We start from the raw sequence: 21,277 nt of genomic DNA on the forward strand, positions 1-21,277 counted from the left end.
ATCTTTTCATATGCTTTTTGGCCATGTGTAAACCTCTTTGGAGAAGTATCTGTTGAGCTCCTTTGCCCATTTTAAAATTGGGTTTTTGTCTTTTTATTATTGAGTTGTCGGTGTTCTTTATGTATTCTGGATACAAGGCCCTTCTCAGATTATATGAGATATCTAAATATTTTCTCCCACACTGAGGTTTTTTTTTCAGTTTCTTGGTGGTGTCCTTTGATGTGTAAAAGTTTTAAATTTTGATAGAGTCAAATTTATCTATTGTTTCCATTGATCATTTGTGCTTTTGGTGTCATATCAAAAAATTATTGCCTAGGGGACTTCCCTGGTGGACCAGTGGTTAAGACCCCATGTTTCCACTGCAGGGGGCACAGTTTTGACCCCTGGTTGGGGAACTAAGATCCTGCCTGCCGTGCGGCGTGGCCAAAAACAAAAGAAAACAAAACCAACCAAACAAAAATTATTGCCTAATCCAAGGTCATGAACATTTACGTCTATGTTTTCTTCTAAAACTCTTGCATTTAGGCGTTTGATCCATTTTGATTTAATTTATGTGTACAGTGTGAGGTAGAGGTCTAATTTAATTCTTTGGCATATGGGTATCCAGTTTTCCCAGCACCATTTACTGAGAAAACTATTCTTTTCCCTGTTGAATGGTCTTGGTATCCTTGTCAAAGATCAATTGACCATAGATATATCGGCTTAGTTTTGGACTCTCAGTTCTATTTCATCCAATTATCTGTCTATCGTCATACCAACATCACATTGTTTTGATTACTGTAGCTTTGAGGTAAATTTTGAAATTGGGAAGTGTGATTCATCCAATATTGTTCTTTTTTTTTTTTCAAGATTGTTTCGACTATTCTGAATTCCTTAATATCCATGTGAATTTTAGGATTGACTTGTCAACTTCTGCAAAGAATGCAGCTGGAATTTTTATAGGAATTTATTTTGTAGATCAATTTGAGGAGTACTGCTATCTGAACAATATTAAGGCTTCCAATCCATGAACACGAGATGCCTTTCCATTTATTTAGTTCTTTAATTTTTTTAACAATGCTTTGTAATTTTCAGAATATAAGTTTTGCATATCTTTTGCTTACTTTATTCCCAAGTTTATTCTTTCTGATACTATTTAAATGCAATTCTTTTTTTAATTTTCAAATTGTTCATTACAAATGTATAGAAATATAATTGGTTTTTGTATACTGATCTTGTATCCCACAAACTTGCTGAACTTGTTTATTGGCTTTCATAGTTTTTTTAGTAGATCCTTAAGATTTTCTATATAGAAAATCACGTCATCTGCAAATAAAGAGAGTTTTACTTCTTCTTTTCCAATCTTGCTGACTTTTATTTCGTTTTCTTGCTTTATTGCCCTGGGTAGACTCTCAAATACAATGCTCAACAGACGTGGGAAAAGTGGACATCTTTATTCACCGTATTTCTTAAGTGGTAAAGCTTGACACAAATTTAGCTTAGTGCTTCTCAAGCATTAATGTGGGAAAATACCTCACCTGTCCTCCTCAAAACTGTCAAGGTCAGCAAAAGCAAAGTTTTGAGAAACCATCTTAGCCAAGAGGAGCCTAAGGTAGGTAATATGATGACGAAATGTAATACGGTGTCCAGGATGAGATCCTGTAACGTGAAAAGAACATTAGGTAAAAAATAAGAAGAATATATGACTAAAATACAGATTTTAGTTGACAGTAAGATATTGGTTCACTAATTGTGACAAATGTACCATATTACTGTAAGATGTTAATAGGAGAAACAGTATGGGGTATATGGGAACTTTCTGTATTATCGTCACTATTTTTCTGTAACTCTTGAACTATTCTACAATTTGAAGTTTATTTTTAAATGGCATTGATGTGCTTATTTGTTATAATGCAGATCGTGACTCGGTGGACCTGTGGCAGGGCCCCAGGATCCTGCGTTTCCAAAAGATCCAGGATGCGTGGCCCACACTTTAAGAAGATTTCACTTTTGCTAATGAGTTTAAATGTCATCCTTTTGTGGGTAATCTGTTTTTTCTCTCTGACGGCTTTAAAATTTTTTCTCAGGGACTTCCTCGGCGGTCCGGTGGTTAGGACTCTGTGCTTTCGCCGCTGTGGCCCGAGTTCAGTCGCTGGTCGAGGAACTAAGATCCCGAAAGCCAAGCAGTGCAGCCAAAAAAAAAAATAATAATAAAATAAAATTTTTTCTCTTTGTCTTTGGTTTTCTATGATTTTGCTACAGTGTGTTTTGATATGGATACTTCATTTGCCACGATTGGATTTTATTATGCTTCTTGGATATAATGACCCATGCTTTTCATCATTTTGGAAAACAATGATCAGCTATAATTTCTTCAAAAATTATCTCCCTATTTCCTTCAGGATCTTCTAGAACTACAGTTAGACCGAAGTTAGAGTATTGTGTTATATGCTGTCTGTTAACCTCTTTCATATTTCCCTGTGTCTCTGGAATGAATTCTGAGTAACTTTTTCAGATCTATCTTCCAATTTACTCTTCTTCCACTGTGTCTAATCCACTGCTGAATCAATCCACTGAGTTTCAAACATTATTCTATGGTTTATTCCTGGAAGTTCAACTAAATTCCTTTACAATCTTCTTGAGTTTTTTAGATGGAGTCTCATTTCTCGTATTGTAAATGCTTTCACTTCATAATCATTTTCAGCAAACTTACTATACATTCTTTACTGAATAATCCAATGTCCTAAGTCCCTTGGGTTCTAATTCTGCTTTTGTTTATGCTGACTTATTCATAACGGTTTGTTTTCATTTGCCTTGTAATTTTGAATTGTGAGATCGTGTTTGAAAGACTGGGTTTTATCTCTGGGAATCCTGTGAGGCCTTGCGGGCAAGATCCCCAGAGAAGGCTGTGTTCGCTCCACAGCCACAGCCCACCTGGGGCCACGCGGGCTTAGTTTCTCCACGTGGGCTTCCCCAGAACGTACAGGCAGAAGACCTGAGGTGACAAATGTCCAGTGGAGACTTTTCTTTGCACCCAGGGAGGTTCCTTCCGTCAGCATCTGCCCGTGCGGGGGTGTCGCGAGCGCACGTGCTCACTACGCAGAGCCCACTGGGGACACAGGCGTCGTGTAGCACCTGCCTGTGCGGCCCAGGCCCGCGTTCTTGCCCCTGAGGATCTGCGGCAGCCCGAGGTTTGGGCTTTCTAGGGTCAGCAGACCCCTCAGGGAAGCGTCAGCCCCCACGCTGAAGTTCTGCTTCATTTTTCACCCCTGAGGGTTTCCTTTTCTTTCTTGTGACCTCAGGTACCTGAGAAGGTATTGGTTTACAGTGGGAGGTTTACAGAGGGAGGGTGTCTGGGTCTGTCATGCAGCTGCCGCTGTGAAGGTGTCGTTGTTTAAGCAGGTGCAGTTGGTGATCCACTCAGAGCCCATCTCGGGGGGTGGGTGTGCCCATCCCCCAGCTGCTGTGGACTCACACCAGCGCCCTTAGCGAGAGGTGCCCTTGGACGACAGAGTTGCCTGGCTGACAGGTGCCTGGGAGCCGCCTGCCCCCACCCAGGGCAGCCCGTAGTCCACAGCTGGAGGGGGATATCAGCCTGGACCCCTTGTCGCTGGAGAAACAGCTCTCTGAGGTGAAACTCACAGTCCTGGGACACCCACGGATCAGGCCACGCATGGTGGGGTTCGCCGAAGCCACACCTTCACCCACTGCTTTTCTCACCCCCTCTCCCGAGAGCACAGCCCCCGTAAACCAGGTGCACCTGGACCGCCGTCGTGGGCTCTGCTTCTGGGGAACTGATCTGAGACAGGTGGTGCCGGGCGTGGTCCCGGAAGCACCCTCCACAGCAGGGTTCGGGGTTGGACGCGCACGACTCACCTCCGGCCGTGGTGGACGTTGTTAGTCCCAGCACCTAGAGCAGGACAGGTGCTCAGAGCATATGTGGTGAAACGTGCCGCGTATGGGCAGGGGGAGGGCACAGGTACCATGGCGGGGGCGTGGCCCAAACCGTGTGCCCCGAATCCACGTGCTGCAGGGCTGACTCCTGGACCTCAGGATGGGACTGTGTCCGGAGATGGCATCTTTAAAGAGGTGATCAAGGTACATGAGGTCATGAGGGTGGCCCCAACCCAATCCGACAGGTGTCCTCACAAGAAGAGAAGGTCGAGACATAGACACGCACAGAGGACGGCCCCATGAGGACTGAGAGAAGTCGGCCATCCACGTGCCAAGGAGAGAGGCCTCAGGAGGAACCAGCCCTGCTGCCTGTTTTTTTTTTTTTTTTTGGTTGCGCTGCGCTGCTTGTGGGATCTTAGTTCCCCGACCAGGGATCGAACCCGGGCCCTCAGCAGCGAGAGCGTGGAGTCCTAACCACTGGACCGCCAGGGAATTCCCATCCCTCCCTGCTGACAAGCTGATCGCAGACTTCGGCTTCCGGAACTGAGAGGTACATTTCTGTCATTTAAAAGCCCCTATCCTGTGGTACTTGTTGTGGCAGCCCCGGCAGCAAGAACATGATGTGGGGTCTCCGGCGAGGCCCCCAAGGAGAGCCCCAGCTCTGAAGTGAGGACAGAGCACGGCGAGGCCCCCAAGGAGAGCCCCAGCTCTGAAGTGAGGACAGAGCACGTGCGGCCCCCGCAGAGCTGTTCCTAGAGTGCTCCTGGGGCTGGGGGGCTGCACATCTGACCACAGGACGTGGGTGGGTGCGACCACAGCTCCCGTCTGGAGCTGGTGCCCTGAGACCCACCGACACACAGTTGGCGGGCTGGGCGAGGGCTTAGGGTAAGGGGGAGTGGACGCCAGGCCCTGGCTCACGCAGAGCCAGAGGGCTACATGAGCAGGTGGCCCGCACCACCACTTCCCCCACTACTGCCAGACCGCAGCCTTGCAGAGGGTCCCCACGAGGGCACGGAGGAGGAGGCCTGGCCGGGTGCACCATGGCACGTGTGGTGCGTCAGGCCGCACGCAGGCGCAGCCCCACTCGGGGCTGCCAACAGTGGCTGGGGAAACCCCTGGCTGGAGCTTCTGCAGTGCACTGGGTGACCCCCGGAGCGGAGAGGACAGCGGCTCCCGGGTGGCCAGGAGGAGCGGCCGGGCCGGCTGGTCAGGGCCTGAGAGCATCGGGGTGGAGGACGGGAACGAGGGGCTGGCGGCCACGGGAGTGAGGTCTTACATCACGTGCTGGCGTCTGCTGGGAGCGGCGTGAGGAGCTACTGAGCCGCCCGCGGACCGCAGGACTTGCCCAATGGGTGCCGGGCTCACAACCGCGCCGGCCCAGCAAGCACAGGCTGGCGACACACCCCCTCCCAGCCTGGCCTGAGGCCACCCAGCAAGAGGGACACTGACCACTTCAGCTCGGCTGCCTTTGCCTCTCAGCCTACCTGCGGGTTCCTGCAAAACATCACCTTGGACCTCAGACCCCTCTTCTGGCACGGGGGTACCGCAGGGCTCCAGGCCTACAGGAAGCTGCTGGCCTGGCAGAATGTTGGACGGCCTCATAAGGAAGTAGCTGACACCCTGAGGGACTGCAGCACCGTCCTTCCGGATGTGGGCGTGACCTTGAGTCAATGACCCCAGAAGGCGGCCCACCGGGTCTGGGAACCCAGGAGTGGGAGCAGAAGCGGCCCAGCCCCAACAGGTTCCGGGACCCGCCGCGGTGCAGGTGCTTCTTGTCCCTGCAACTTCAGGCTGTGAGACCCTCGCGGTCCTGGTCGGCGAAGGAAAACATGGCCACCCGGGGCGTGGCGGGAGTGTCCCACTCAATTCACAGCCACGGCTACCACCTGGCCAGGCGGCTGCTCGTTGCCGTAGACCAGCAGGCCAGGTGGGCACCATCCTGGCCGGGAGGACCCTGACCACCCATGGAGGCAGGGCTGCTGCCCCGGGCATCTCAGTACTTCCACGCCCACGTTTAACTGCAAGTGGGCAAGAGAGCAGAGCCCGACAAGGGCTGGGTAACCGGGACTTTAGACCCCCGAGGATGAGGAGCCACCCCCCTGGGGCAAAGCAGGGAGATGGCATCGGTCAGGGCCTCATGGCCTCAGAGCCAGTGGCTCACCGGGGCTGTGGCTTGCCCCACTCACCCTCCTCCACCGGCCGCCGCTCAGGCTCGTGACCGCACCCTTCTCTGGAGGGTTACCCTTGGCCGACACGGACCAACTTACCCAGGGGTCACGCTGCCTCTTCCACACAGTCAATGACCGACCGAAGGGCGCGTAAGACCCCCGTCTCAGACGTAAGCGCCAATCACAAACCCAGCCTGGGGGGCTGGGCCGAGGGACAGGTCACCACCTGGGCTGAGCAGGCCCCAGCTGGCCCGGCCTCCACCTCGCCCCACGCTCTGGATCACTCAGCCTGGGTTTCTCTGAGGGGTGCGGCCCCCGGCCAGCGTCTTCACGAGACCCGGTTCTTCTGCCCCAGGCCAGGACACAGTGGCCAAGCTCAGAGCCTGGGGCTGCAGCGCCCCCTCAGCCCCACACACAAGCTGACCTCAGGACAAAAAGTGAGACGGGACCCGCGGCAAAGTTGGAATTGCTTTTATTTGGGCGAGCGCCGCAGGCCCGCCGTGGTCGGGTTAGTGTTCTGTCCTCAGAGGCAGCCGAAGCCTGGGCCTCCACCCGCCACCTACCTGGGTTAGTGGGACGTGCAAAGCTCAGTCGGAGAGCAGAGGCGGGGGCGGAAGCCACCAGGGCGCGGGGCTGGATGGAACAGGACTGGTGGCACCGGGCTGGGCTGCCTTGTCCCCAGGCCCAACACAGGGACTGAGGAGCCCTGGGAGAGGCAGGCAGGCAGGCAGGCAGCACCCAGGGTGGGGTTCCACAGGTTCCAGGGGACAGTGGGCCCACGGAGGGCAAGAGGCCTGCAGAAGCCCAGTCATTCCCGGCCGGCACGCCCAAGAGCTGGGCAGTGGTGAGCCTTTCACCAGGAGGGTCTGTCTCCCACCCCAGGTCTGGGTCCTCAGGGCCTGGGGTGCGAAGGGGGACACAGAAGGCACTTACTAGGGAGCTGAGGCTGGAAGGCTGAAGCCAGAGGCGTGGGGTCTCGGGCGCAGGTTGGGGGCGGGGAATGGAGCCGGGAACAGGCTGGGGCCTGGCCCGGGGCCAGCTGGGTCTGCAGACTGGACCCTCATCTTCCCACGGGGAAGGGGCTTCCCTGGGCAGCCTAGAAGAGATGGCTGACCCAGGACTCCCTTCCTCCCTCCCCAGCAAGGTCCACTGAGCAAGCAGGTCAGTCCCGGAAACGGGAGAAAACGCTGGCGCTGAGGGCCCTGCTACTGGCGGGGCCGATGCCTGCTGGCCGAGCAGGTGGCTGGGGGTTGGGTGGGGCCGGCCTACAGGGCTGGGGGAACCTCGCCCAGATGGAACCCCCCCGGGGAGATGAGAGGGCTGAGTTGGGGGCCCAGCTCTGGACCCTCCAAGGCACCTGGCTGTGGTGAGTGGCAGGTAAAGAGAAGCGGGGAGACCTGGGGTGGGGGGGTGGTTGGGGGCGCGAGGTGGTCAGTGGGGCTGGACTGGCCCCGGCCCCCAAGAGACAGGCTGTCTGGATAACAGATACATGTTAACGTGTTAGTCTGTACTTTTTGGTTAAACTTTAGGCACCGCTTGGGAGGAAGACACCTTGAAACATTAAAGACCCCAGCACCTGGGCGGGGAGTCTGGCCACATGCAGAGCGGGAGGCGGGGTGCAGGAAGGGGTCAGGCTGCCGCTGACTCGGGGCCCCCCGCGGAGGGCGCGGGCCCCGAGGCGTAGCGGCGGCCATAGCCCGAGGACGAGTAGGACGAGGAAGAGAAGGTCATGGAGAAGCCCGAGCCGGTGGCGTCAAAGCTGCCGCGACGGGACCCAGCCCGGGAGCCGGTGCGCGAGCTGGAGCGCGAGCCGGCCGCGGAGCCGGAGCCGCTGATGCTGTAGGGGCTGTAGTAGCCCTTGCTGGACTGGGCGGCAGCCTCCAGCAGCCGCAGGCCCGTGCCCTCCTCCACCATGCTGCGGTCCAGCGCGTCCTTGTAGGAGATCTTGAGCTTGGTCTTGGGGCAGGTGAGGTACTTGGAGTAGGCGCTAACGTCGCGCAGCTTCTGGGCGGTGCGGGCATCCACGGTGCCGCGCTGCAGGGCCTCGTCCAGGGCCACGCGGCCCGGCGTGTCGGGCTCGATGAGGCCGCCCGTCAGGTACTGCACCTCCAGGAAGCGCTGGCCCGCCTCGTAGTAGAGCCAGCCCTTCTTCAGGGCCTGGGCGGCCGACATCTTGGTCTTGGTGCGTGGGTCCTCGAAGCCGCAGAAGGCCTTCTGGGCCAGGTTGATGCGGTCCACCATGATCTTGTCCACCAGGCCCTTGTTGACGGCGTCGGTGACGGGGAAGCGCTCGCCAGTGCTGGGGTCGATGATGCCCCCGGTGCAGGCCTGCGCCTCCAGCAAACGCTGCCCAGTGATGTTGTCCACCAGGTTGCGGTGCATGGCCTCCGTGATAGACACCTTCTCCAGCGTCTCCGTGTCCAGGATGCCAGCCACGGGGCCCGTCTCCTCGGTGGGGTCGGACCAGGAGGCCAGCTGGGTCCTGGAGACAGCGGGGCTGATGGTGTAGGAAGAGGAGGAGCCCACGGAGGACGAGCGTGAGCGGAAGCCGCCGGCGTTGCCTGAGAGCATGTCGGCGAACTCGGCGATGGAGAGCGTGCCGGCGCGGTACTGGTCCAGCGCCGAGCGGTCGATGAGGCTCTTGGCGATGGCCTCATCGATGTCGTACTGGCGGCCCGAGCGGCGGTCGATGATCATGGACTTGACCACGCCGTCCGATGAGGAGATGGTGATCTCCTCCCACTCGCACTCCTGCTCGGACAGCTCCAGGTAGGTCTGGTGGTCGATGAGGCCCTTGCGGTAGGCCTCGTACACCGACATCTCCTTGCCCGTCTCCGGGTCCACGATGACCACACGCCGCTTGCGCACCGAGGACTTAGAGGATGTCTTCCGCTCCCGCTTCTTCTCCTTCAGCGGCAGGAGCCGCAGCCCCGTCTGGGGGTCAGTGACGCAGCGCTCCATCAGCTGCAGGTAGGTGAGGTTCTCCTCCGTGTTGGGGTCAAAGAAGCCCTTGGTGTCGTCCGAGGGGTCGGTCAGGATCTCATTCATCTCCTCGTCAAAGAGGCCGCGCTGGTAGGCCACGTCCACGGGCAGGCGGTGGCTCTCCTCGGGGTCGATGATGCCGCCCGTGGCGATCTGGGCCTCCAGCAGCCGGATGCCGTGGTCCTTCAGGATCAGACCCTTCTTCATGGCCTGGAAGAGGGAGATGAGCTTCCCGGAGTAGGGGTCCTTGTAGCCGGTGACAGCACGCTCGGCCGACAGCAGCTTGTCCTTAAACTCGGGACCCACGATGCCCATGCGCACGGCCTCCTCCACGGTTAGCTTGAGCCCCTTGATGGGGTCGATGACGTAGCCGGTGGCCGCCTGTGCCTCCAGGAGCTCGAAGGCCGTGCCGGGGCGAATGATACCCTTCTTCATGGCCTGGTACACCGACAGCCGCTCCTTGGTGGCGTCGACAAGGACGCCGGCGATGCTGCTGGTGCCCTCGAGGAACTTCTGCAGGTTCTTGGAGACCTCCTCGACGGAGGTCAGGCCCTCCTGCAGCCGCAGCGCCGTGGCCTCGTCCATGACCTGCGAGCGCACCAGCTCCTCCACCGTGATCTGCTTGCGCAAGCCGCGGAAGGTCAGCTTGCGGGCATCCGCGAGCGGCAGGAGGAGCTGGCCGCTGGCCTCGTCGCGGCGGCACCGCCGGAGCAGCTGCGTGTAGCTGAGGCGCTCGTCCGTGGAGGGGTCCACGTAGCTGCGCACCTCGCTGGGCTCTGACAGCCGGTCGTGCGTGTCCTTGTCGAGGTAGCCGCGCTGGTAGGCCACCTCCAGCGGGAGGTGGAAGCCTAGACGCGGGTCGATGATGCCGCCCGTGGCCAGCTGAGCATCCAACAGCCGCAGGGCCTCCTCGGTGGGGATCAGGTCCTTCTTCATGGCCTGGAAGAGCGAGATGGTCTGCTCCGTGTAGGGGTCACGGTAGCCGGTCACGGCCCGCTCAGCCGACAGCAGCCGGTCGTGCAGCTCGGGGCCCACCAGGCCCTTCCGCACGGCCTCATCCACGGCCAGCCGCTCGCCCTTCACCGGGTCCAGCAGGAAGCCCGTGGCCGCTTGTGCCTCTAGTAGCTGGCGGGCCACCTCAGCACTCAGCTGCCCCTTCTTGAGGGCCTGATAGATGGTCAGCGTCTGCCTGGAGCTGGACTGGTAGATGCCGGCCACACAACCCGTGCCGTAGAGGTAGTGCCAGGCGGACTCGGCTTCCAGCACCTCGTGGAGGCTCCTGGCGCCCTCCCGGAGCAGGCCGTAGGACTCGCGGGAGATGACCCGGGCCTCGTACAGGCTCTCGGCGGTGACGCGGCGGCCGACGTGGTCGTAGGAAGCCAGGTTCTGCGAGCGGACTATCTCGGTTTTCTCGATGATCTCGATGATGATGATGATCATACGCTCCTTCGTCACGCGGCCGGCCTGGAAGTCGGCCATCAGCTGGGCCCGCTGCTCCTGGGGGATCAGGTCCGACTGCATCACCTCCCACAGGGACATGGTGGAGCCACTGTGGCCACCGCTCCCAGGGATGTTGATCTGTGTCTCCTCGAAGGCCCTCCGGGTCTCCTCCTCGGTGTACACCCGCGTGGTCTCCACCACCTCTGCTCTCTCTGCCCCTCTCAGCGGCAGGAGCCGCAGGCCCGTCTCGGGGTCCTCCACGCAGCGCTCCAGCAGCTGCACGTAGGTGAGGTTCTCGTGCGTGTTGGGGTCGACGAAGCCCTTGGTGTCGTCGCTGGGGTCCTGCAGGACGCGGTTCATCTCCTCGTCGAAGTAGCCGCGCTGGTAGGCCACGTCCACGGGCAGGCGGTGGCTGTGCACGGGGTCGATGATGCCGCCCGTGGCGATCTGGGCCTCCAGCAGGCGGATGCCGTGCTCCCTGAGGACCAGGCCCTTCTTCATGGCCTGGAAGAGAGAGATGGTGCTGCCTGAGTAGGGATCCTTGTAGCCCGTCACGGCCTTCTCAGCCGACAGCAGCTTCTCGTGCAGCTCAGGGCCCACGACGCCGGCCTTCACGGCCTCGTGCACGTACAGACGCTGGTTCCGCACAGGGTCCACCAGAAAGCCAGTGGCTGCCTGGGCCTCAAGCAGGAGGGTGGCGGTGCTGGGCCTGAGCAGGCCGCGCCGCATGGCCTCGTAGATGGTCACCTTCTCCTTGGAGTCCTCCAGGTAGACGCCGGCAAGGCAGCCGCTCCCCTGGAGGAGTGTCTGCACCGAGTCCAGCTCCGAGAGGTCCTTGACCGACGTCTTGCCGTCCTTGAGCTGCTCATACTGGGTGCTGTCGAGGACCCCGGCGGCCAGGAGCTCACTGGCCGGCACAGGGACTCGGAGGCCACTGAAGGAGAGCCTCTCCCGCCGCACGGTCTCCGCTTCCTCCACGATGGTGACGAGGATCTTGATAATCTTCTCCACGGTGACCTTGCCCGTGCGGAACTGGCTCAGCAGCTCCTGCCGCTGCTCGGCCGTGAAGTACTCGGAGCTGATGAGCTCCCACACTGTCACCGTCCTGCCCTGGAAGCTACCCACGGGGACCTCGACGGTGGCCTTCTGGAAGGCCTCACGGGCCTGGAGCTCGGAGTAGAGCTCCTGCTGCCGGGCCCGGGCAGCGTCCTCCGAGAGCGGCAGCAGGCTCAGCCCCGTCAGCTGGTCGGGGCGGCACTGCTGCTGGAGGTGGCTGTAGGTGACGGGCTGCCACGTACGGGGTTCGTAGTAGGTCTTGGCGTTGTCCTCGGGTGCTGAAAGGGCGGTGCTGGTCTCCTTATCCAGGTAGCCCCGGGCACAGGCGACGTCCAGGGGCACACGGTGGCTCTTGCTGGGGTCCACGATGCCACCTGTGGACAGCTGGGCGTCCAGCAGACGCAGGCCCTGCTCCCTGGGGATGAGACCCTTCTTCAGGGCCTGGAACAGGGACACGCTCCGCCCTGAGTACGGGTCCTTGTAGCCTGTCACAGCCTTCTCGGCCGACAGCAGCTTCTCGTGTAGCTCGGGACCCACGAGGCCGGCGCGCACTGCCTCGTCCACAGTCAGCCGTGCGCTGGTGGCGGGGTCGATGATGTGTCCGGTGCCGGCCTGGGCCTCCAGCAGGGCCACGGCCGCCTCTGGCCGCAGCAGATCTCTCCTCAGGGCCTCGTAGATGCTCAGCTTCTGCCCTGCCTCCTCTAGCCACACACCCGCGATGAGGCCGGAGCCCCGCAGGGCCCTCCGCACAGCCTCCACCTCGGCTACCTCCTGCACGGAGCGCTCGCCCCGCTGCAGCTGGCGGAAGAGCTCACGGTCAATGACCCTGCTCTCGAGCAGCTCCGCAGCAGGGACCAGGGCACGCAGGCCCTCGAAGCAGAGCTGGCCCTTCTGTTCGTGCTCCTCGACCACGGTGATGACGATCCTGATAATCTTCTCCACGGTGACCTTGCCCGTGCGGAACTGCCGCAGCAGATCCCGTCGCTGCTCGGCCGTGAAGTACTCGGAGTTGATGAGCTCCCAGATGGTCACCGTCCTGCCCTGGAACTTGCCGAACGGAGCGGACACGGTGGCCTTCTCAAACACGTCCCGGGCCTCCGAGTCGGTGTAGACCAGCTCACCACCCTTGGCAGCCTGGTCCGTGAGCGGCAGGAGCCGCAGGCCCGTCTCGGGGTCCTCCACGCAGCGCTCCAGCAGCTGCAGGTAAGTGAGGTTCTCGTGCGTGTTGGGGTCGAAGAAGCCCTTGGTGTCGTCGCTGGGGTCCTGCAGGACGCGGTTCATCTCCTCGTCGAAGTAGCCGCGCCGGTAGGCCACGTCCACGGGCAGGCGGTGGCTGTGCACGGGGTCGATGATGCCGCCCGTGGCGATCTGGGCCTCCAGCAGGCGGATGCCGTGCTCCCGGACGATGAGGTCCTTCTTCATGGCCTGGAAGAGGGAGATCTGCTCCCCGGTGTAGGGGTCCTTGTAGCCGGTGACGGCGCGCTCGGCCGCCAGCAGCTTGTGATGCAGCTCAGGGCCCACGACGCCCTCCTTCACGGCCTCGTTGACGGCCAGCCGCCTGTTGCGCACGGGGTCCAGGAGGAAGCCTGAGGCCGCCTGCGCCTCGAGCAGGATGAGGGCTGTGCCCGGGCTCAGCAGGTGCCTCCTCAGGGCCGCGTAGACGCTCAGCTTCTCGTCGGCAGGCTTCAGCAGCAAGCCGGCGATGCTGCTGCGGCCCTGCAGGTAGCGGCGCACGTCCTCCCGCTGAGCGAGCTCAGCCACCGTGGTGCGGCCCTGCGCCAGCCGCTGGAGCTCCTCTGTGCTCAGAATGCCCGCCTCCTGCAGCCGCTGGGCCGGCACCTTCTGCCGAAGGCCGTCAAAGGCGTGCTCGGGCTCCGCCACGGCGGCCGGGCCGTCGGCTGCGTCCTGGCCATTGGGCAGGGCTCTGGCGGCCGCGGCCTGAGAGGGAGCGACCTCCCCCGGGTGGGCGAGCGCAGCCCGGCGCTCCTCCTCCAGGTGCTGCAGCCGCTCTCGCAGCCTCTGGTTCTCCTCCGCCAGCAGCTTCTCCTGCTCCTGCCGCTGCAGCTCCAGGCACCGCAGCTCCTCCTGCTTGCGCCGCACCCCCTCCTCGGCCTCGCGCTGCCGCCGCCGGGCCTCCTCCATGCTGGCCGCCAGCTGCTCCTTCTCCTGCTGCAGCTGCTGCTGCTGCCGCCGCTGCTCCTCACGCAGCTGCTGCGCCTTGGCCACCTCGTCCCGGAAGAGCTGCTCCAGCTTGGCCTTCTCCTGCTCGATGAGGTGCTCCCGCCGCAGCAGGCTGTCCTTCTCGGAGAGGAAGCTCTGCTGCAGGGCCTGGGTCTCCTGAAGCAGCTGCTCCTGCCGCGCCACCTGCACCTGCGAAGGGGGAGGGGCGGTCAGGGTCACGCGGGCCCCCGGGAGCACCTGCCTGAGGGCAGACCCCGCCCCCGATCCCTGCCCACGCGCGGGGAGATACCTCCTCAGACTTGAGCTGCAGCAGCTGCGCCTCCTGCTTGAGCTTGTCCTTCTCGCGCTCCAGCTCCGCGATGGCCTCCCGCAGGCGCTCGGCATCCTGGTCGCTTTGTTGCCGCTGGGTCTCGAGCGTCTGCACCAGCGTCTCCTTCTCCTGCGTGGCGAGCTCCGTGCGGTACAGCCTGTCGCCTATCTCCTCCGCCTGCTTCCGGAAGCGCTGGGCGTCCTCCTCCGCGCGGGCCTGAGCCCGGCTCATCTCGGCCACGCGCAGCCTGAGCCGCTCCGCCTCGGCACTCATCTCCAGCTGCCGCTGCCGCTCCGTCTCCAGAGTCTTCTGGAAGCCCTGCGTCTCCTGTGCCAGCTGCTGCGCCATCTGCTCCTTGTCCTCCTGTAGCCGCCGGGCCTGCTCTTGGGCGAGCTCCTTCTGCTGCTGCAGCAGCTCCGCCTCCGCCTTGAGCCGCGTGGCCTCCTGCACCGCCTGCATCTTCTCCTTGAGCATCTTCTCCGCCAGGGCCCGCTGCTGGACCAGGTCTTCCTCCGCCAGCTGCCGCAGCCGCGCCGCCTCCTGGGCCGCCACGCTCAGCCGCGCGGCCTCCTCCGCCACCTGCTTCATCTTCTCCGCCTCCTCCTGCAGGAGGCGCTGCGTGTTGTCCTTGTCGCGCAGAACGAGCGCGCGGTTCTCCGCCTCGATGCGGGCCTTGAGCTTGCCCAGCTCCTCCATCTGCACGCGCAGCGAGAACAGCTCTTCCTCCACCTGGCCGCGCTGGCGGGCCGCCTCCGTCACCTCCGCCTTCAGTCGCTGCAGCTCCTCGTCCAGGATGCTCTTCTGGTGGTCGGTCTCCTCCAGCTGCAGCCGCAGAGCCGTCAGCTCCTGCTCGACCTGCGCCTTCTGCCGCAGCGCCTGCTCGGCGAACTGCTTGTGCTTCTCCATCTCGGCGTCGGCCGCCTGCTTCTGCCGCAGGGCCGCCTGCTCCGCCTGCGCCCGCCGCGCCGCCTCCTGCTCGGCTTCCTTGCGCAGCTTCTCGGCGGCAGCCTGGGCCTGCGCCCGCGCCTGCGCCTGCGCCTCCGCCGACTGCTTCAGCCGCTCCGCCTCCTCCACTTGCCGCCGGGACTGCGCCGCCTCGCGCTCGGCCCGCTCCCGCGCCGCCTCCGCCTCCTCTGCCGCCCTCCGGGCCGCCTCGGCCTCACTGCGCAGACGCTCCAGCACGCTCTGCTCCTGCTGGAGCGTCTGCTGCAGCTCCTGCTCCTTCTGCTGCACCGCGAACGCGTGCGCCTTTTCCTCCGCCTGCAGCCGCTTCTGGGCGGCCTCCTGGGCCAGCTGCAGCTGCCGAGCCGACTCCTGCTCTGCTCGCTCACGCAGGCGCCGCGCCTCCTCCACCTTGGCCTTGAGCCGCTCCACCTCCTCCAGCGCGGCCTTCCGTTGCCGCGCGGCCTCCTCCTCGGCCGCCAGGCTCTTCTGCACACGCTCCTCGGCCTCGCGGCGCCGCCGCTCCTCCTCCGCCGCCAGCTGCCGCTGCCGGGCGGCCTCCTGCTCCGCCTGCTCCTTGCTGCGCAGCGTGTCCTCGGCGTTGCCACGGATCCGCCCCAGCTCCAGCTCCAGCTCCGCCTTGCCGGCGGCCGCCTTCTCAAAGCTCCCCTTGAGCGCCAGGATCTCCTCCTCCACCTGCCGCCGCTGCCTCAGCGTGTCCTCCACCAGCCCCTTCTGCCGCTCCAGCTCGCTCTCCGACGCCTTGCGCAGCTGCGCCAGCCGCTCCTCGATGTCGGCCTTGTGCTGGGCCGCCTGCTCCTCCAGAAGCCGCCGCTGGAAAGCCTCGTCTTCTGCCAGCCGCCGCAGGCGCTCGTTCTCCGCCTCCTTCTCCTTGAGCGCGATCTCCGCCTCCGTCTTGAGCCGCGTGGCCTCGCTGATGGCGGCCAGCTTCTCGGCCAGCACCCGTTCTGCCTCCGCCCGCTGCCGCGCGGCATCGTCCTCCGCCAGCTGCCGCTGCCGCTTGGCCTCCTCCGCCAGGGCGCGCAGGCGGGCGGCCTCCTCCGCCAGCGCGCGGAACCGGCCGGCCTCGGCTTCCAGCCTCTGCTTGGACTTCTCGCTGGTGGAGCGTGACTCCTCCTCGGCCCGCGCCTTGCTGGCCAGCAGCACCTCCATCTCAGCCCGCACGTTGGCCAGCTCGGCCTCCAGCTCCCGGCGCTTCTGCGTGGCCGCGGCCGCCTCCCGCTGCAGCCGCGCCAGCTCCTCCTCTAGCAGCTGTCGCTGCTGCTCCCCCTGCTCCGTCTCGGCCCGCAGCCGGATCAGCTCCTGCTCCGCCGCCAGGCGCTGCTGCGCGGTGCCCTCCGCCAGCTGCCGCTGCTTCTCCAGCTCCCGCTCGGCCAGCTCGCGCTGCCGCACGGCCTGCTCCTCCGCCTTGCCGCGCCGCCGCGCCTCCCGCTCCGCCTCCTCCTTCTGCTTCTCCGCCTCGGCCTGTGCCAGGCTCTTCTGCTGCGCCACCTCCTCCGCCTGCAGCCGCAGCCGCAGCGCCTCGTTGGCCTTCAGCTGCCAGCGCTCCAGCTCCCGCTCCGCCTCCGCGCGGGCGCGCTCGGCCTCGGCCTGCTGCTGTGCGCGCCGCGTGGCCTCCTCCCGCAGCTGCACCACGGCCACGTGCTCTTCCTTGAGGGTGCGCTCCAGCTGCGCCGTCTTCTCGGCGAAGGAGGCGTGCTCGCTCTGCAGCTCTGCCTCGGCGCTGCGCTGCGCTGTCTCCAGGGCCACCTGCACTTGGCGTGCCCGCTCCGCCTCTGCCTGCCGCAGGCGCCGCTCCGCCTCCTCTGCCTGCAGCCGCAGCTCCTCCAGCGCCCGCAGGGCCCGCTGCTTCTCGCGAGCCGCCTCAGCCTCCGCCTGCACACGCAGGGCCAGCTCGGCCTCCGCCTGCCGCTTGCGCTGGGTCTCGTCTTGCACCTGCCGCCGCAGGCGCTCCGCCTCCTCCTGGGCCTGCCGCTTCTGCGCCTCGGCCTCTTCTGCCCGCGCACGCAGCGCCTGCAGCTCGCCCTCCGCCCCGCCGCGCTGGCGCTCGGTGGCCTCCAGCTGCAGGCGCACCACACGGATCTCCTCTTCGATCCGCAGCCGGCTGCGCTCGGCCGCCTCCACCTGCCGGGCCTTGGCCTGGATCTCCGCCTCCGAGCTCTGCCGCAGGTGCTGCAGCTCCTCCTGGATGCTGCGCTTCTGCTGCTGCGCGTCCACCGCCACCTCCTCCCGGCGCGCCACCTCCTCCTGCATGCGCCGCTGGAGCTCCTGGGCCTCGCGCTCTGCCAGCGCTTTCGCCTGCGCGTGCGCCTCGGCCAGCTGCCGCTGCTTCTCCAGCGCGGCCTCCACCTCGGCCAGTCGCTCCCGCTCCTCTGCCCGCTGCTGCTCTGCCAGCCTCTGCGGCCGCAGCAGAGAGAGGGAGAAAACCAGAGAGAGGAGTGAGCACGGAGCAGGTGCTCCCGGCACACGACACGGTGCCACCACAGCTCACCCTGACAGCGCGGTGCAGGGGTTGGAAGGGGACAGAGGTCCCGGCCCCGCTGAGGGAGGCTGCGTGCACCCACCCAGGGCACTTGGGGCAGTGAGCGCAACCTGGCCCCACAGTGCTCACCGGCCCGGGGGTAGGAGACCCAGATGTTCTCCCCTCTTCCCGCAGACAGGCGAGAGAGACACACAGACGGGGGGGCGGGGGGAGGGGGAGGGGGGGAGAGAGAGAGAGAGAGCGAGAGAGTGAGCGCGAGAGCAAGCAAAGCAGGGTGCTCACAGGGCCTGGGAGCCGCGCCCGCCATACAGCCCTGCCTGAGCACCGCTGAATGCCCGGTGGCCTGGCTCTGGCCACGGGTCCCCTCTCCCTGACCCCGCGGGGCAGGGTGGCCAGCGTGGGACATCAGCACAGATCTGAGCAAGTTCGGAAGGGGGACTCGATAGCCTGCGGTTCTGAGCAGAGAGGAAGCTGCAGGTAGGCCAGACGGAGGGGTCACCCAGGAGGCAGGAGGAACAAGACGGGGAAGGTACCCTTCCTCACCCAAGTGCCGCGGGGCGCCCCTGCCCGGCCCCCGTGACCCGACAGCCCGAAGCTCTTGCAGAGCAAGTGGCCAAGCAAAGAGGCGCACACGTGAGAGCCGCTGGGACGCCTGGTGGGGGCAAGTGCCAACACAGAAGAGGAAGAGAAGGTGCCAGCCACCACAGGGAGAGCAGTGCAGCATCGGGCCAAGGTGGGCTGGGCCGCAGGTGAGGCGAGCCTGGGGACAGGCTGTGCTGCGGGGAGCTGGGGGGAGGGCGTGGGGAGAGCTCAGGCGGTCTCCTAGGGGCCACATCTGGGGCAAGGTGGGCAGCAGGATGGCCTTCCCACCCCGGCGGGTCATACCTCCTCCTCCTCCGTACGCCGCAGAGTCTCAGCGATGAACTTGATATACTGGCTTGTGAGCGTGCTCAGCTCGCTGTAGCGGGTACGCAGGTCCACGTACTGGGGGGCGGGAGGGAGGAGGCGCCCAGAGTTAGCCCTGCCCCTGCTGACTCAGGCTCAGCCCACCCGCCAGCCCTGCCCCTCAGCCTCACCTCCTGGATGACGCTCTCGGAGCCCGACTGGACCTTGGGCTTCTTGGCTGGTGAGGCCACCGGCTCCAGCTGTGCCTTGTACGTGACCAGCTGAAGCTCATAGTCCTGCAGGGACACGCTGGTTGGCCGCCAGCTCTGCCCTCCCCACCCTGCCCCTGAACCTGCCCACAGGCTTTGCCCAGCACCGCCTGGCCTGGGGGGCCCCCCTGAGGTCACAGGCCCACCACCTGCACGTCTCCCCTGGGACACGAGGCTGCAAAGGCCTCACCTTGATGGCATTGATGTACTGCTTCGCGAACCTCTGGCACTCCTCCACCTTCTCTCCGTGGCGCTCGATATCTTCCAGCAGCGCCTGGGAGAGCAGGGTGGTCAGCAGCCAGAGGGCGCACCACGCCCCCCCCCCCCCCCCCCCCCCCCGCCCCGGCCGGGGCCCACCTACCTTCTCCTGCCGCAGCTGCTCTCGCACGGCCTGGCTGTCGGCCAGTGGCACGGCCTGGATCTGCTCCTGCCTCTGCTTGGCGTCCTGCAGCCAGGCGCCCAGCGGGTCCGCGCTCTCGCGGTAGTAACGCAGCTGGCGGCCCAGCTGCTCGAGCTCGCGCTGCCGCACGTCGGTCTGGGCCAGCACGGCCTGCCAGCGCTCCAGCAGCAGGGCGACCCGCTCACGCCAGCGCTCCACCTCCACGTCCCGCTCGCCGTGTCGCTGTTGCAGCCGCTCGCCCACCTCCTGGGCCCCCCGCAGCTCGTCCCGCAGGGCATCGAACACAGGCTGCTGCGCCTCCGCCTGGGCCCGAAGCTTCTGTTGGGTCAGAGAAGAGGGGTGCCGTTTCAGCCTGAGGCCCCTGCCACTGGCCCCGGCGTCTCTGGGCCCTCACGGCAGGGCGCGGGCCTGTGGCGGTACCTTCAGCGCAGCCTTGGTGGCCTCGAGCTCTGGGAGGGTGGCGGGCACGGCCTGGGCCTCCTTGAGCTGCTCCTCGTGGGCCCTGAGCACCTCCTCGGCCCCCTGCGTGCTGCGGATCACCAGGCTGATGGTCTTGAGCCTGCGGGAGAGCAGGGCTCAGAGCGGGGCTGGGGTGGCCTGGAGGAAGCAGCCAGGCCACCATGGTGGAACCCAGACCTGGTGGAACCCCAGACCTGGTGGAACCCAGACCTGGTGGAACCCCAGACCTGGTGGAACCCCAAACCTGGTGGAACCCAGACCTGGTGGAACCCCAGACCTGGTGGAACCCAGACCTGGTGGAACCCCAGACCTGGTGGCCAGCTGACCCCTGTGGTCATGGGCTCCAGGGAGAAGAGTGTACACGTGTAGGCAGAAGGTGGTCGGGGACCTCGGACACGGGGATGCTCCAGCTCCAGCCTGAGTCCTGGAGGGAGGTTGTGCTGGCCAAGGGAGCCCCTGTCAGCCTTCCAGCCCCCAGACTGGGTGAGGGGGACACCATGTGCCTGACAGGGACGCTCCTCACAGACAGCACGTGGGGTGCGCGCAGGAAGGCTGGGTAAGAGACAGAAACGAAGACCAGGGCCTCGGAGGACAGATCACGTCGGGACTGAGAGGAGCAGTGGAGAGTTTACCACTAAGCTACCGCAAGCGATCTTTGAGCCGTGTGAGTGCGTGCACCCTGAAATGCGCTGTGAGGGAAAAAGAGGTACCCATGTCTGGGGGCGGGGGCAAGGAGGAGGCAGGGGCCCTGGTGAGGACTCCGCTTTCCCCGGGAGGCACTGGGGCGGAAAGGCCTGTGAGAGAGGGGATCGGGACCCTCTCAGCACCCTGGCCCTCTGCTGTGTCATCCTGCCCACCCTGCCTGCTCTCCGCAGGGCCTCATCCCCACCTTCCGCCAAGAAGCCCCTCCCCCAAGGTTGCCGGTGCCCCCGGATGCCCGGTCCTGACCTACCCCGCGATGCGCCCCGGCCCCTCACCTCTGCCCACACGCCTTCCACATCAGTGACCCTCCCCTACCACCCTCCCGCGGGTGGGAGGCCCTAAGTCCTCCTCTAATAGCCCCTCAACTCCTGTCACCCCACGTCCAGTCATCAGGTAGCCCTGCCTCCAAGGCACACCAGGACTGAACCCCTCCGGCCACCTCTGCGACCCCCACCCTGGTCCACACTGGCCATTCCTTGGCCAGACCCCACCTCGTTGGCACCGTTGCCCTGCCAGTCCACACACTCCCCAAGACGCCCCTTCGGTCACAGGCCCCCGGCCGCCGTCAGGTGCACTCACTTCTCCAGGTAAATGGCGGACAGGCTGCGGACCTGCTCCAACTTGCCCAGGGTCAGCTCCAGCTCTGAACGCAGAGTGGGGGCAGCGGGTGACGGCTCGGGCAGGGCCAGAACCTTCTCGGCCTCGGCAGAGAGCCGGGCAACCCCCTTGCCCAGCCCCTCCACCTCAGCCTGTGCTTTCTACGAGAGACGGAGCAGGAGGCGAGCTGAGCCCGCACGCCCAGCACACGGCACGCGTGCAAGGCCGGGGTCGGGCGCAGCACGGGGTGGGGGTGGGGTGGGGGGGTGGACGGGGCTTGCCTGCTGCTCGGTGATGCGCTGAGCGCACTCCCGCGCGGGCTCCTTGTCCAGCGGCAGCCGTAGGCGGTGCACGGTGCGCGTCTCGCAGGCCTCCAGCTGCAGCCGGATGTCCTTGAGCTCTGAGATGCAGCGCTGACAGCGGGACGACTCCTGCTCGCCTGCGGACGCGTCCAGCTCACAGGCTGCCCCAGCCCCGCCCTCCGCCGCCACGCCCCACCCCCCACCCGGC

At 63.6% G+C, this 21,277-nt stretch overlaps 1 protein-coding gene across 8 annotated transcripts in view; it reads right to left on the minus strand.

Moving 5' to 3' along the window:
* Window positions 1-6,497: 6,497 nt before the first annotated feature.
* The window catches only part of LOC116742776 (plectin), a 58,408-nt gene continuing 43,628 nt past the window's right edge, over window positions 6,498-21,277 (minus strand). For all 8 annotated transcript variants that reach the window (XM_032610657.1, XM_032610658.1, XM_032610656.1 and 5 more), the window contains 9 exons: window positions 21,049-21,206; window positions 20,750-20,928; window positions 19,430-19,568; window positions 18,971-19,327; window positions 18,800-18,883; window positions 18,532-18,636; window positions 18,341-18,439; window positions 13,990-17,370; window positions 6,498-13,889 (listed from right to left, as the gene is read on the minus strand). In XM_032610657.1, the coding sequence (XP_032466548.1) occupies window positions 7,671-13,889; window positions 13,990-17,370; window positions 18,341-18,439; window positions 18,532-18,636; window positions 18,800-18,883; window positions 18,971-19,327; window positions 19,430-19,568; window positions 20,750-20,928; window positions 21,049-21,206 (10,721 nt within the window). In that variant the 3' untranslated portion in view covers window positions 6,498-7,670. The remainder of the gene's footprint in view (window positions 13,890-13,989; window positions 17,371-18,340; window positions 18,440-18,531; window positions 18,637-18,799; window positions 18,884-18,970; window positions 19,328-19,429; window positions 19,569-20,749; window positions 20,929-21,048; window positions 21,207-21,277) is intronic.

Source organism: Phocoena sinus, chromosome 17 (genome assembly GCF_008692025.1).
Source record: "Phocoena sinus isolate mPhoSin1 chromosome 17, mPhoSin1.pri, whole genome shotgun sequence".
In the NCBI taxonomy this organism is placed as follows: Eukaryota; Metazoa; Chordata; class Mammalia; order Artiodactyla; family Phocoenidae; genus Phocoena; species Phocoena sinus.